We start from the raw sequence: 15,218 nt of genomic DNA, 5'->3' as shown, positions 1-15,218 counted from the left end.
AGTTTGGCGCTTTTGTTTTTGCTCTTTATTTTGCGTTTTTGTTTTTGAGGGTTTTTCGTTTCATTTGTTTTTGTGACTGTGGAACCCAGTTCAGCTACTTGACTGATTGATTGTGTGACTGCGGAAATGGATAAAAGCCCCTCATCCAAACAGTGACTATCATCAGTGCAGGCAAGAATTTTTAAAAACATTATTTTTATCATCTACAATACTGCCTTATCTACTTTATAGTACAGTACATTGATTATTGCTTTCATTTTATGGATCAATGGTCTCGTTAGATAGTAAAATCCATGTTGAATTGCTGTTTTAGGGGTTGTTTTTAAAAGTCTGGAACGGATTAATCCGTTTTGTATGGCTTTCTATGGGAAAGCACGCCTTGGTTTTGAAACGCTTTGGTTTTGGAACGGATTAAGTTTGAGAACCAAGGTACCACTGTATAATGCTTTGAGTTAAGAACAGCAGAGCCCACCTTCCAACGGAATATGCAGAAATGGCGAAACTTACCAGAACAACAAGAAATCAAGATAACAAACTGTTTATAAAAGAATGGAAATGGCTTATCGAATATTTACAGAAAAATTGGAAACGGGTAAAAACATTAGCAGGATTATCGTAATAAGCTGCAGTTTTCATAAGGGCATATATTTACTGCAGATAATTAAATGAGCAGGTGAAACGAATTTGGGTATTAAAAAACAATTTTAAGGAACCGCAGAAAGAGCGGGGAAGGAAGTCAGGTTTTGAAATGACAAATTGATTGTTTAACTAATGAAATGCATAGACTTGAAAAGTATAAATGAAAACTTTTCTTTAAAATCTGTGTCCAGGACAGCTGTTTACCAGCTCCATCTGGTACGCAGGCTGAGACGCTATGTGCCCACGGACTGCCTCGCCAGAGTGGTGCATGCTCTGGTTATCTCCCGCTTGGACTACTGCCATGCGCTCTATGTGGGGCTACCTTTGAAGGTGACCCGGAAACTACAACTAATCCAGAATGCGGCAGCTAGACTGGGGACTGGGAGTGGCTGCCGGGACCACATAACACTGGTCTTGAAAGACCTACATTGGCTCCCAGGACGTTTCCGAGCACAATTCAAAGTGTTGGTGCTGACCTTGAAAGCCCTAAACGGCGTCACAGTTTCCCTGAAGGAGCGTCTCCACCCCCATCGTTCTACCCGGACACAGAGGTCCAGCGCCGAGGGCCTTCTGGCGGTTCCCTCATTTTGAGAAGCGAGGTTACAAGGAACCAGGCAGAGGGCCTTCTCGGTGGTGGCACCCTCCCTGTGGAACGGCCTCCCACCAGATGTCAAAGAGAACAACAACTACCAGACTGTTAGAAGACATCTGAAGGCAGCCCTGTTTAGGGAAGCTTTTAATGTTTGACGTATTACAGTATTTTAATATTTTCTTGGAAGCCGCCCAGAGTGGCTGGGGAAGCCCAGCCAGATGGGCGGGGTAGAAATAATAAAATTATTATTACTATAAAAGAAAAAAGGAGCGCAGGTTGCCGTCTTTGTGGTTCTGAAGGACAGGAAATTGGACCTTTGCCCGTCAGTTTTTCCCGCACAGATTTGGGACCCGCATTTCAAGGGTCCATTTCCCCCCCTTCCCCACTTTCTGACCCACCTTGTTCCTGGCTTCCTCCTCTAGTCGCCTCTTCTTGTCAAGGGCTTTAGTGGTTGCAGTGCTGCTGCCTGCGCTGGACCCCAGCTGCTCCTCTTCCGCCTTCACCATCACATGCTTGGCTTTTTCGGACTCTTCCGAGCGCTGCATGTACATCTGGCGGGCTTTTCTGAGGTTGCTCTCAGCCTCTTGCTATTGGGGGGGGGGGCACACCAGTTAAGACCCTGCCTTGTTTCTCTCTCTTTTTAAAAAATTCAACTACCGTATTTTTCGCTCCATAAGACACACCAGACCACAAGACGCACCTAGTTTTTGGAGGAGGAAAACGAGAAAAAATATTCTGAATCTCAGAAGCCAGAACAGCAAGAGGGATCGCTGCGCAGCGAAAGCAGCAATCCCTCTTGCTGTTCTGGCTTCTGGGATAGCTGTGCAGCGTGCATTCGCTCCATAAGACGCACACACATTTCCCCTTACTTTTTAGGAGGGAAAAAGTGAGTCTTATAGAGCAAAAAATACGGTATTTTATTTTCAATGCAAAATCATCACAAAAATTACAAACATTGAATCCAAAATAATACTATGCAAACAAGAAAGAAAAACAGAACATACAAAAAAAGAAGGGAAGATGTTTGAAATATCTTTCAGTAAAAAACCGGAAGTATAATCACAAACGATATTCCCGACAATCAAAAGAAAGTATTCCTTTATGCAACGACAGCTGCCAGGATGCTTATAGCAAAAAACTGGAAAGGGAGAAAAATTCCACCAATGAAAGAATGGCAAATTAAATTTTGAGAATATAGAAATCTGGCAAGACTCACGGCATTCATAAGGGGACAATCGGAAATTCTTAAAAGAATGAGGATTCGCTAAAGGGTATATGAAAAAACATTGTCACGGAGTAAGCATATCGGTATGTAATGAAGGATGCTTTACAGGGTTAAAGAAAAAGAAAAATGGTGTAAAAAAGTAGAAAGATGGAAGTAATCTACATTAGACACAACAATGCAGGAAGAGTAAAAATTTTGAGGTCTTAGAACTAAGGAAGGAAGCCAATATGTGTATATGTATGTACTGACTAGATTAGAATGATGATATGGTTTTATTTGTAGATGTAGACTTTTTGGTCTTGTTTTTTTGTTTTGACACAGCCTTGTTTCTCAAAAACATGCCATCCCAAACAAATCTTGTTTTGTTTTCAGTAAGAGTTATGAGATTGGTGGATCAGGGGAACGCAACAGACGTAGTAGGTCTTGATTTCAGTAAGGCCTGCGGCAAAACTCCCCGCGATATTCTTTGAAGGAGCGTCTCCACCCCCATCGTCCAGCCCGGACACGGAGGTCCAGCTCCGAGGGCCTTCTGGAGGTTCCCTCCCTGTGAGAAGCGAGGTTGCAGGGAACCAGGCAGAGGGCCTTCTCGGTGGTGGCACCCGCCCTGTGGAACGCCCTCTCGTCAGATGTCAAGGAAATAAACAACTATCTGACTTTTAGAGGATATCTGAAAGCAGCCCTATTTAGGGTGCATGCTCTGGTTATCTCCTGCTTGGACTACTGCCATGCGCTCTACGTGGGGCTACCTTTGAAGGTGACCCGGAAACTACAACTAATCCAGATTGCGGCAGCTGGACTGGGGACTGGGAGCGGCCGCGGGACCACATAACACTGGTCCTGAAAGACCTGCATTGGCTCCCAGGACGTTTCAGAGCACAATTCAAAGGGTTGGTGCTGACCTTGAAAGCCCTAAACGGCCCAGTAGACCTGAAGGAGCGTCTCCACCCCCATCGTCCAGCCCAGACACGGAGGTCCAACTCCAAGGGCCTTCTGGCGGCTCCCTCCCTGCAAGAAGCGAGGTTACAGGGAACCCGCCCTGTGTAACACCCTCCCGATAGATGTAAAGGAAATAAACAACTATCTGACTTTTAGAAGACATCTAGAGGCAGCCCTGTTTAGGGAAGCTTTTAATGTTTGATGTTTTATCAAGTTTTTAATATTCTATCTGGAGCTGCCCAGAGTGCCTGGGGAAACCCAGCCAGATGGGAGGGGTATAAATAAATTATTATTAATAATCTTATTATTAAGAAGTTGGTAAAATGTTGGTTGAACGAGGAAACTGTCAGGTGAATTTGCATCAGGTTAACTGACTGAACCCGGAGACTGCTCACTAATGGTTTCTCACCATCGTGGGGAAAAGTGGTAACGTTGTTCAATGCCACTCAGATTTGAATTTATTTTCTTCTATTCTGTCTGCAGCATTTTGAACTGATGCATACTTTTGTTTCGGGCCATCCTACCCACGCAGCCCGTTTAAAAGCACCTGGGTTCATCCAAAGAACAGGGGTTGCGAGCTTAAGAGGACACAGCATTAAAGGAAAGTGGATCGGGGAGGGAGAAGGAAAAATAAAAACTCGGACACCACGCATTTGGAGTTGGAAGGTCTATGTGCAACCCCCTGCAATGGGGAATCGCAGCTAAATGCCCCCTGAGCCCCAGATCCTCACCAGTTTCCGCTGAGCCCGGTGCCATTGCTCCTTGACCTCTTTCCGACGTTTTTCGTGCTCAAGGCGCCGGGTTGCCAACGGCTGAAGAGGAAAAATAACAGGGAGGGATGAGGAGTGGCTAAGTCCTTTGGCTGTAACTGGGCGACTTCTGGTTTTCAACATTGCAATATTGTGGTACCTTGGTTCTCAAATGCCTTGGTACCCAAATGACTTGGTTCCCAAACACTGAAAACCTAGAAGTTCTGGTTTTTGAGCATTTTCTGGAAGCCAAACGTCCAATGCGGCTGTCGGCTATTGTTTCCGGGTCGCCTGCACCAATCAGAAGCCGTGCCTTGGTTTCTGAACATTTCAGAAGTCAAACGGACTTCCAGAACGGATTACGTTTGGTGCTTTTGTTGTTATTTATTTTGCGTTTTCATTTCTGAGGCTTTTTCGGTTCATTTGTTTTTGTGACTGTGCGGAACCCAGTTCAGCTACTGATTGATTGATTGATTGATTGATTAATGGTAAAGGGACCCCTGACCATTGGGTCCAGTCGTGGCCGACTCTGGGGTTGCGGCGCTCATCTCGCTTTACTGGCCGAGGGAGCTGGCGTACAGCTTCCAGGTCATGTGGACAGCATGACGAAGCCGCTTCTGGAGAACCAGAGCAGCGCACGGAAACGCCGTTTACCTTCCCGCCGGAGTGTACCTATTTACCTACTTTCACTTTGACGTGCTTTCGAACTGCTAGGTTGGCAGGAGCAGGGACTGAGCAACCGGAGCTCACCCCATCGCAGGGATTTGAACTGCCGACCTTCTGATTGGCAAGTCCTAGGCTCAGTGGTTTAACCCACAGCGCCATCCGCGTCCCTTGAGCAGCCAAGTACAACATTAAAGGTAAAGGTAAAGGGACCCCTGAGCATTAGGTCCAGTTGTGGCCGACTCTTGGGTTGCGGCGCTCACCTCGCTTTATTGGCTGAGGGAGCTGGCGTACAGCTTCCGGGTCGTGTGGCCAGCAGGACTAAGCCGCTTCTGGAGAACCAGAGCAGCGCACGGAAACACCGTTTACCTTCCCGCCGGAGCGGTACCTATTTATCTACTTGCACTTTGACGTGCTTTCAAACTGCTAGGTGGGCAGGAGCAGGGACCGAGCAACGGGAGCTCACCCAGTTGCGGGGATTCGAACCGCCGACCTTCCGATCGGCAGCCCTAGGCTCTGTGATAGGTTAGCTGATAGGTAAATCCATCACTGCCGCCACATCGGAAAGAAGAGGGAATGTGCTCTTTCCACCAGCTCCCCTCTTACCTGCAGGAACGTTTCTGACCGCAAGGTGATGGCCGCTTGCTGAGAGTTGACACCGAACTCGGCGTCTTGCTCCAGCGCCAGGGAGTAGATGGAGAAAAAGGGCATGAAAGGCTGAGAAGCAGGAAAAACGGGGGTCAGTTTGCGCAAGGAGCGAAAAGAACTGGACCAGAAAGCAGACAAAACACCTGGCCCTTCGACCCTGTTGTCACAGAATTGCCCCAAAACTTTAGTTCTACTCAGTGTTGACCGAACGAAACAGAGAAATCTTGCTTCGCTTCGCATCGTAGAAGTTATTTATGTGAAAAGACTAGAGCTAGGCAGTTGATGAATTCATAGTTAAAGCAAACGGATAATTGTTCGGCTATAAATCTTAAAAAATCACCTTAACTGCTCATGCTAATCGCTATAAAGATATTTTTGTACCATATTTTAACACCTTTCAGAGCATCTCTCTGCGCTTCGGAGGCTTTGCGTTGCTATAGCTGAAGCCAATTAGCCTGCATTCGCTCCATAGGACGCACACACATTTCCCCTTCATTTTTGGAGGGGGAAAAGTGCGTCCTATAGAGCGAAAAATATGGTATCTTGGGGTAAATTCAGAACGTGGAATTGTCGGTTGCAACTAGTCTGCTTCCCCGGCCCCCACACCCAAAAGAAAAGGTTGGGCTTTGGAGGAAAGGTGAGATAACAGGTATAAAAAATAAATAAATTCAGAAAGGGCTACACTCTAACTGCATTATGGGATGACGGTCTTACCTCCTGACTGATGGTCTGTTTGCAGGAATTAACCATCTTCTGAAGTCCCTTGGCAAACTCCATTTCTGGGCAGAGGGAGGGAAAAGAGAGTGTATTTTTTTAAATAAAAGTGTACATTAAAAAAACAAACCTTTCTTGCAAACTCTAGATTTCCCTTTCCTGGGTTATTGTTTCAGACTAGGACCTGGGAGTCTAATATTCTTTTAAAATAATTTTTCAGTTGAAGGATTGTGCCAAATTGGCAAATAATGACCGGGAGAATCAGAAATCAGGAAGATCAAAATAAGGAATGGGGGAAATTTATAATTTATCTTTAAAAAAAAACCATTGCAAACAGTTAAAACTATTAGCAGGACTGGAATAACACTTGTAGGTTAATGATGAATTTTGGGCATAATGGAGATGTAAAAGATTTGGGCCGGATTTAGGTTTGATGAGGCCCCAAGCTCCTGAAGGTATTGGGGCCCTTTCTATGTCCAGCTGTCCTTTGTCAACAACAAATGGTCGCTGGTTTTTGTGTTGAATATATGCTATATGGCAATTGATGGACCTCATAGGTATCTCAAGCCATTTGCCCATGTTGCCCTGCAACCAGTCCATGCATAATGTAGGCACCCTATATATAGAAAGGAGCAAAGCAGGGATATTTTAGGGAGCAGGCAGGGCCCATGACTGACATCCGTGATGGCCAAACTTGGCCCTCCAGCTGTTTTGGGACTACAACTCCCATCATCCCTAGCTAACAGGACCAGTGGTCAGGGTTGATGGGAATTGTAGTCCCAAAACAGCCAAGTTTGGCCACCACTGACTTACATCAGAGGAGCCTACACAACACAAAGCACTGTTGCTGGATGTAGGTTTTATTTCATTTGTTTTTTATCTTATATTTTTGAAATGTGCATTCAGGGTTTTTTTCCCTTTAATTTTTGGGGGGCCCCCAAGAGATTGGGGCCCTAAGCTAGAGCTTGTTTAGCTTATACAGTGGTACCTCGGGCTACATACGCTTCAGGTTACATATGCTTACAGACTCCGCTAACCCAGAAATAGTTTCAGGTTAAGAACTTTGCTTCAGGATGAGAACAGAAATCGTGCTTTGGCGGCAGCAGGTGGCCCCATTAGCTCAAGTGGTGCTTCAGGTTAAGAACAGTTTCAGGTTAAGAACGGACCTCCGGAACAAATTAAGTACTTAACCCAAGGTACCACTGTAGTCAAAGCTCTGGTTTTCCCAGTACAGTGGTGCCCCGCAAGACGAATGCCTCGCAAGACGGAAAACCCGCTAGACGAAAGGGTTTTCCGTTTTTGAGTTGCTTCGCAGGACGAATTTCCCTATGGGCTTGCTTCACAAGACGAAAATGTCTTGCGAGTCTAGAGATTTTTTTTTCGCTTTCCCCGCCCTTTATCTAATCTGCTAAGCCTTTAATAGCCTTTAATAGCCTTTTAGCAGCTAATCCCCTAAGCCTTTAAGCCTTTAATAGCCGCTAAACCGCTAATAGCGCTAATCCGTTAAGCCGCTAATAGGGTTGCTTCGCAAGACGAAAAAACCGCTAGACGAAGACTCTCGCGGAACGGATTAATTTCGTCTTGCGAGGCACCACTGTAGTGATGTATGGAAGTGAGAGCTGGACCATCAAGAAGGCTGATCGCCGAAGAATGGTGTTCTCGAAGCCACCAGCATGAGTTTGACCAAACTGCAGGAGGCAGTGGAAGACAGGAGGGCCTGGCGTGCTCTGGTCCAGGGGGTCACGAAGAGGCGGACACAACTAAACGACTAAACAACAACTACCACTGTAGTAAATATCCAGCACTGTCCACAGCAGAGCGGAGGAGATCCCTGCCACTTCCCTCCCTCCCTCCCTCGCCCTGCTCACCTAGGGCGGTCCTTTTCTCCAGGTAATACATCAGGTCCTTCATATACTTGGAGACGTTCTTGGCGTAATGTAGAGCCGCCTCGACTCCTCCCTCGCACCTTTGCAGGAGGACGTCCACCTCTTCGGCCGACAGACGGACTGGGGAGGGAAAGGGAAGAGAGGCATGAGATGTAAGAAGGGGTTGCCTGCAGGATCTAGGCCACGAGCCCATATATTCTCTTTTTTGTAATTATTTTATTAGATTTTCCACAATTATAACCAAAACCGCAAAGCAGAACGACACACAAAAGCAGAAAAAAAGAAAAACACATCAACGAACAGAAAAAGGAACAATAAACAATGACAACAAACTTAATTCTACACAAATCCAACCTTCTAAACATCTTAGCTGACTTCCTCTAGTCCCTCCCTTCTGAGTTTCCTTGTAGTTGAAAGCAACAGCTTTCCAATGTCATTATTAAACTAAAACCATTTCCAATTATAATCCACCTTATTCATTTTTCTTAATATTCTAAATCCCAGTTATTTAATTATAACTTAATCCAAGGCCTATTTGTTTCTTTCAAGTAATTTCTAATTTTTTACTTTACAATATTTAATCAAAAAGTCCTTAAATTTCCTCCAGTCCTCTTGAAACTCCTTTCTGGTCGCCGATTCTTCCAGTCAGGTCAGCTAGCTCCGAAAAATCCATCTATATTCTCGCAGGAGCCCCTAAGAACCCAAGAATCTGGATAGACTGGCTTGGGAGCTGGAGGTTCCACGAGAACACACAAAAGATCCTGTCTGCTTCCAGCAACCTCCAACCACGGCTGTATCTGGCCCCTGAAGGACCAGTTGCGCAGCCTGGGGGTCATTTTGGACTCACAGCTATCTATGGAGGTGCAGGTCAATTCTGTGTCCAGGGCAGCTCCATCTGGTACGCAGGATGAGACCCTCCCTGCCCGCGGACTGTCTCACCAGAGTAGTGCATGCTCTGCTTGTCTCCCGCTTGGACTACTGCCATGCGCTCTACGTGGGGCTACCTTTGAAGGTGACCTGGAAACTGCAACTAATCCAGAACGCGGCATCCAGACTGGTGACTGGGAGCGGCCGCCGAGACCATATAACACCGGTCTTGAAAGACCTACATTGGCTCCCAGGACGTTTCCGAGCACAATTCAAAGTGTTGGGGCTGACCTTGAAAGCCCTAAACGGCCCAGTATCCCTGAAGGAGCGTCTCCACCCCCATCATCCAGCCCGGACACCTGGGTCCATCTCCTGAGGGCCTTCTGGCGGTTCCCTCCCTGCGAGAAGTGAGGTTGCAGGGAACCAGGCAGAGGGCCTTCTCGGTGGTGGCGCCCTCCCTGTGGAACGCCCTCCCGTCAGATGTCAAGGAAATAAACAACTACCTGACTTTTAGAAGACATCTGAAGGCAGCCCTGTTTAGGGAAGCTTTTAATATTTTATCTTTTATCGTGTTTTTGATATTCTGTTGGGAATCACCCAGAGTGGCTGGGAAAACCCAGCGGTATGTGTGTGTAGTTGTTATTCTTCTTGTTGTTGTTGTCTCAATATACTGTACTGTTTAGATTAGGAGGACCTGCTTCCAAGTTTCCCAGAAGGGGATCTTGTTTTCTCGTTTCCAGGCATTTTAGCACGGTGGGGCAGCGTGCTATTGCTCACAAAAGGAGCCTGACGTTCGATTATCTATGGCCCTATCAAGGTCCCATTCGTGGGGGGGTTGCATCAATGCGCAAACATTAGTGAAATCGGTGTGCATTAGTGAAAAAGGCAGGCCAGAAAGCCACAATGGAGACTCGCACTTACTCGAGGTGAAACCTTCCATGCCGTCTGAGATCCCTTCGCCACCTTGCCCAGGAATTCCCCCGTAGAGATTTTCCATCGACTGGGGGCGAGAAAATGTCGTTAGTCCTACGAGCGAGGAATTTCCAACCACGCGAAAGTCAGAGATGCACGCGCCTATCTGAACATCCTCAATATGGGTGTTACAGCGGTTCCTTGGTTCTCAAACGCCTTGGAACGCAAACAACTTAGAACCCAAACTCTGCAAACCTGGAAGGAAGTGTTCTGGTTTGCGAACTTGTTTTGGAAGCCAAATGTGCTCCGTTTTGAGTGTCGCGTTTCCGATTTGAGTGTTATGCTGAGGTCTGTCTGTTTTTGCTATTTATTTTGCATTTCTGTTTTTGTGGCTCTTTTTCGTTTTGTTTTTGTGACTGTGTGGAACCCAGTTCAGCTACTGATTGATTATGTGGCTGCAGTACATTGTTTATTCCTTTCATTTTACGGATCAGTGATTTCGTTAGATAGCAAAATCCATGTCATATTGCTGTTTCAGGGGTTGTTTTTGAAATTCTCGCACGTTCTCAAACTTAATCCGTTCCGGAAATTCCATTCCAAAAACAAAGCGTTCCGAAACCAAGGTGTTCTTTCCCATAGAAAGTCATGCAAAACGGATTAATCCGTTCCGGACGTTTAAAAGGTAAAAAGGTAAAGGACACCTGGATGGTTAAGTCCACTCAAAGGTGACTCTGGGGTTGCGGCGCTCATCTCGCTTTCAGGCCGAGGGAGCCAGTGTTTGTCCACAGACAGTTTTCAGGTCACGTGGCCAGCAGGGCTAAACAGCTTCTGGCGCAATGGGACACCGTGACGGAAACCAGAGCGCACGGAAACGCCGTATACCTTCCCACCGGAGCGGTACCTATTTATCTAGTTGCACTGGCGTGCTTTCGAACTCCTAGGTTGGCAGGAGCTGGGACCGAGCAACGGGAGCTCACCCCATCGCGGGGATTCGAATCCCCAACCTTCCGATCGGCAAGCCCAAGAGGCTCAGGGGTTTAGACCACAGCGCCACCCGCGTCCCTTTACCAGGAGTGAGATGTGGAGTCCTTAATTTATGCAGGCATGATTTTTGCGCAGGTGGTGCTGTGGTCTAAACCACAGAGCCTAGGACTTGCCGATCAGAAGGTCGGCAGTTCGAATCCCCACAATGACGGGGTGAGCTCCCGTTGCTCGGTCCCTGCTCCTGCCAACCTAGCAGTTCGAAAGCACCTCAAAGTGCAAGTAGATAAATAGGTACCGCTCTGGCGGGAAGGTAAACGGCATTTCCGTGCGCTGCTCTGGTTCGCCAGAAGCGGCTTAGTCCTGCTGGCCACATGACCCGGAAGCTGTACGCCGGCTCCCTCGGCCAGTAAAGCGAGATGAGCGCCACAACCCCAGAGTCAGTCACAACTGGACCTAATGGTCAGGGGTCCCTTTACCTTATGTTTGCTTTGCTGTTCTTGTGGTTCAGTTTCAAACCAGTTCTTTGTATTCTACGCATTGTGGCCAATTGTGACGGCTTTTAGCTTTCAGCTATAAAGATTTGAGTCATTCGTTCATTAGCCGGGAAGCCTCACCTGGTTGTGATCGCTAGGAGGGATGGAGAGAAGGGTGCTGCTATCTACTTCCCCCATGAGGAGTTCAGAGACCCTGTTTCGGGGGAGAGAAAGCACATTCATAAAGCAAAACGAGGGACAAAACAAGCACATTAATTTTGCACTTTGCTCAAATCGCTGTGGTTCATTCGCCTTAATTCATTACCCAACAGACCAGGGTGGAACCTAGGTGCATGTAAAAAAAGCCGTGGAAAAATGCTTTTTCGAAAAATATATTGAATTTGCCCTTAGCTCGCCATTGCCACCTAGTGTCTCGTTTGTACAGGGCGCTGAAAATGCACATTATTTTTGCAGTTGTGTAGCTGAGTCGCTTCTTCCCAAAATCCCAAAATCAGGTTGTTCCTCCTCATTCACAAACCCCAAATCATCTCCAGGTAACGTCACCTTGAGTTACCGTATTTTTTGCTCTATGAGACTCACTTTTTCCCTTCTTATGGAGCGAATGCAGGCTGCGCAGCTATCCCAGAAGCCAGAACAGCAAGAGGGATTGCTGCTTTCGCTGCGCAGCGATCCCTCTTGCTGTTCTGGCTTCTGTGATTCAGAATATTTTTTCTCTTGTTTTCCTCCTCCAAAAACTAGGTGCGTCTTGTGGTCTGGTGCGTCTTATAGAGCAAAAAATACGGCAATTTAACATCTCCCCCCCCCCCCCAAAAAAAATCAATATCGTACCCAGGGACTAAAATCGCCTTCTGATTTCATCCAACAAAAGTCACTAAATACCCAGGAAAATGTTTAGGGTGGGCCTGGGTATCACTGGAGGTTTAAAAGCTGTTGTAACCTCAAGCAAAGGCTGCCCAGCCGCCTCTAACCCCAATTTTTCCTCCCCTGAGTGGGGGTTGATCTGGATGTCCTCTAAAGGGCCCCCTTTGATTCTATGACCCGGAAGCAATGCGCCTTTAGGGAAAGCACAAAAAAAAAGTCCTCCGCTTACGTGCCGCTGAAGGAAACGGCGATCATCTCCAATGCCTTTTCGAATTCTCGTTTGTCAGCTTCGATGTTGGATTCGTAATGGAAACCTACAGATTATTATTTTATTATTATTAATATATTCATTGAAGAAGTGCAATGATAAAGGAATAAAGTGATACACAGGGGGGAGGGGAAATGAGGGGGGGTGAGAAAACAAATATGCATATATAAAAAAGAAATAAAAAAATGTAATATACTCCCATACATTCTTACGAAAATTGATCTAGTGATATTACCCTAAGGTAAAGGTAAGGGACCCCTGACCATTAGATCCAGTCGTGGCCGACTCTGGGGTTGCAGCGCTCATCTCGCTTTATTGGCCGAGGGATCCGGCATACAGCTTCCGGGTCATGTGGCCAGCAGGACTAAGCCGCTTTTGGCGAACCAGAGCAGCCCACGGAAACACCGTTTACCTTCCCGCCGGAGCGGTACCTATTTATCTGCTTGCACCTTGACGTGCTTTCGAACTGCTAGGTTGGCAGGAGCAGGGACCGAGCAACGGGAGCTCACCCCGTCATTGCGGGGATTTGAACCGCCAACCTTCTGATTGGCAAGTCCTAGGCTCTGTCGTTTAACCCACAGCGCCACCCGCGTCCCACAATATGCAGTGCTTTTTTTTTCTTTTAAAAAATGTTTAGGGGTACTCTCATTTAGGCTCAAGAAAACCACCATTTTATAGTTAAAAATTGGGAAAAATAAATACAGTAAATGGGGGGAAAATTATAGTGGTACCTCGGGTTACATACACTTCAGGTTACAGATTCCGCTAACCCAGAAATAGTGCTTCAGTTTAAGAACTTTGCTTCAGGATGAGAACAGAAATCGTGCTCCAGCAGCAGCGGGAGGCCCAATTAGCTAAAGTGGTGCTTCAGGTTAAGAACAGTTTCAGGTTAAATACGGACCTCTGGAACGAATTAAGTCCTTAACCCAAGGTACCATTGTACAAAGATTCACAAAATGTTTAGGGGTATGTGCACCCCTGTGTCTCATCCCCAGAAAATAGCAGTGTCCTAGAGCATATATCAGATTTGGATTAAATTTACGGAGGTGGTGTTTTTTTAGAAAATAAAGGAGAGTTTTGGGGAAGTGCGAAATGTCAGCCGCGCGTCATTTTGCAAAGCATGTGACTGACCTTTGACTTTGGAGATTAGCGTCCCCGCCGCGGTCAGCGTCTCCAGCGTGTTGAGCAGAGGGTATTTGGCGACCACCTGCCGCAGGATCCGCAAGGCGTCCCCCAGGCTCTCGTGGGCCAGCGCCCGGCGGGACTCCAGCCCGTCTGCAAAAGAGAGAGAAGACCTGCCGGTTACGGCCCGTCGGTGCAATCGTAGCATGCGCTGCGCCTGTTGGATTTCTGTCTGCCGTCCCGCTGATGCAGCAGCCCACTTTGCGGGACTCGGCAAGAAGGAGGAAACCAGAACGGACCCCCAAACGGCTTGCGGCCCGTCGGTGCAATCGTAGCACGCGCCGCACCTGTTCAATTTCTGCCTGACGTCCCTCTGATGCGGCAGCAGGGACTCGGCAAGAAGGACAAAACCAGAACGGACCCCCTGGCTACAGTGTGGAGCTGATAATGGCAAGGTTGCAGGTTCGATACCCATCTAAGGCAGCTGCATTTCGGGGTTGGACTAGATGACCCTTGGGTCCCTTCCCAGCTCTATAGTTCCAATATTTGTTTCTGCCTCTCACCTGCCTCTTGGGCTCCTTGCCTCCCTCCCCACAAGTCCCAGAACCCACAATTTCGTTATCATTTGTCCCTCGGGGCAGGAGAGATGCGCCGTTTTCAAACAGGGTCAGAAATCCAGCCGCTGCTTCGGGAGGAGGCGGCGGTGTAGTGGTTAGAGCTATGGAGATTAGGATCCCTGCTCTGCCGTGAAGCTCACTGGCAAGACCCCCTATTCCCCCAGAAAGCTATATTACCCAGAACGGTTTAACAATCAATCCGTCTTGCCAAAAAAAACCCCACCTCTGGGAATTGTAGTTCTCTGTGTTGGGGGAAAATAGGGCTTTCCTTTTCAACTTGCAGCACAGCTTAAACTACATTTCACAAGATTCTTTTTACGGGATGCCAAGACGGCAAACTACAGCTCCCATAACTCTTTCGGGCAGAGGATGTGCCCCATACTACAGTTCCCACAATTCTTTGGGGCAGAGCAAACTACAGCTCCCATAATTCTTTGGGGCAGAGGATGTGCCCGAAACTACAGCTCCCACAATTCTTTGGGGCAGAGCATGCGCCCCAAACTACAGCTCCCACAATTCTTTGGGGCAGAGCAAACTACAGCTCCCATAATTCTTTGGGGCAGAGCATGCACCCCAAACTACAGCTCCCACAATTCTTTGGGGGCAGAGCAAGCGCCCGAAACTACAGCTCCCACAATTCTTTGGGGCAGAGCATGTGCCCCAAACTACAGCTCCCATAATTATTTGGGGCAGAGCATGTCACCACTCCATACTACAGCTCCCACAATTCTTTGGGGCAGAGCAAACTACAGCTCCCATAATTCTTTGGGGCAGAGCATGCACCCCAAACTACAGCTCCCACAATTCTTTGGGGCAGAGCAAGCGCCCCAAACTACAGTTCCCACAATTCTTTGGGGGCAGAGCAAACTACAGCTCCCATAATTCTTTGGGGCAGAGCAAGTGCCCGAAACTACAGCTCCCATAACTTTTGGGGCAGAACTTGCGCCCCAAACTACAGCTCCCACAATTCTTTGGGGAGGAGCATAGCCCTGTTCCTCCCCCCCCAAACCCGGTAAGTTGGCAACCTCTCTCTGTCCAAGG

General features: G+C 47.4%; 1 protein-coding gene across 4 annotated transcripts in view; it reads right to left on the bottom strand.

The window, feature by feature from the left end:
* Positions 1–15,218, bottom strand: part of ARHGAP45 (Rho GTPase activating protein 45) — a 45,065-nt gene that overhangs the window by 17,066 nt on the left and 12,781 nt on the right. For all 4 annotated transcript variants that reach the window (XM_080988769.1, XM_080988768.1, XM_080988770.1 and 1 more), the window contains exons 3-11: positions 13,570–13,713; positions 12,400–12,484; positions 11,430–11,502; positions 9,841–9,919; positions 8,035–8,172; positions 6,167–6,231; positions 5,411–5,521; positions 4,124–4,204; positions 1,630–1,818 (exon numbers count right to left, since the gene is read on the bottom strand). In XM_080988769.1, coding sequence (XP_080844895.1) covers positions 1,630–1,818; positions 4,124–4,204; positions 5,411–5,521; positions 6,167–6,231; positions 8,035–8,172; positions 9,841–9,919; positions 11,430–11,502; positions 12,400–12,484; positions 13,570–13,713 — 965 coding nt within the window. The remainder of the gene's footprint in view (positions 1–1,629; positions 1,819–4,123; positions 4,205–5,410; positions 5,522–6,166; positions 6,232–8,034; positions 8,173–9,840; positions 9,920–11,429; positions 11,503–12,399; positions 12,485–13,569; positions 13,714–15,218) is intronic.

This window comes from Podarcis pityusensis, assembly GCF_964106645.2.
Source record: "Podarcis pityusensis genome assembly, chromosome: 18".
Taxonomy (NCBI): Eukaryota; Metazoa; Chordata; class Lepidosauria; order Squamata; family Lacertidae; genus Podarcis; species Podarcis pityusensis.
This window is presented reverse-complemented; position numbering and strand designations above follow the sequence as displayed.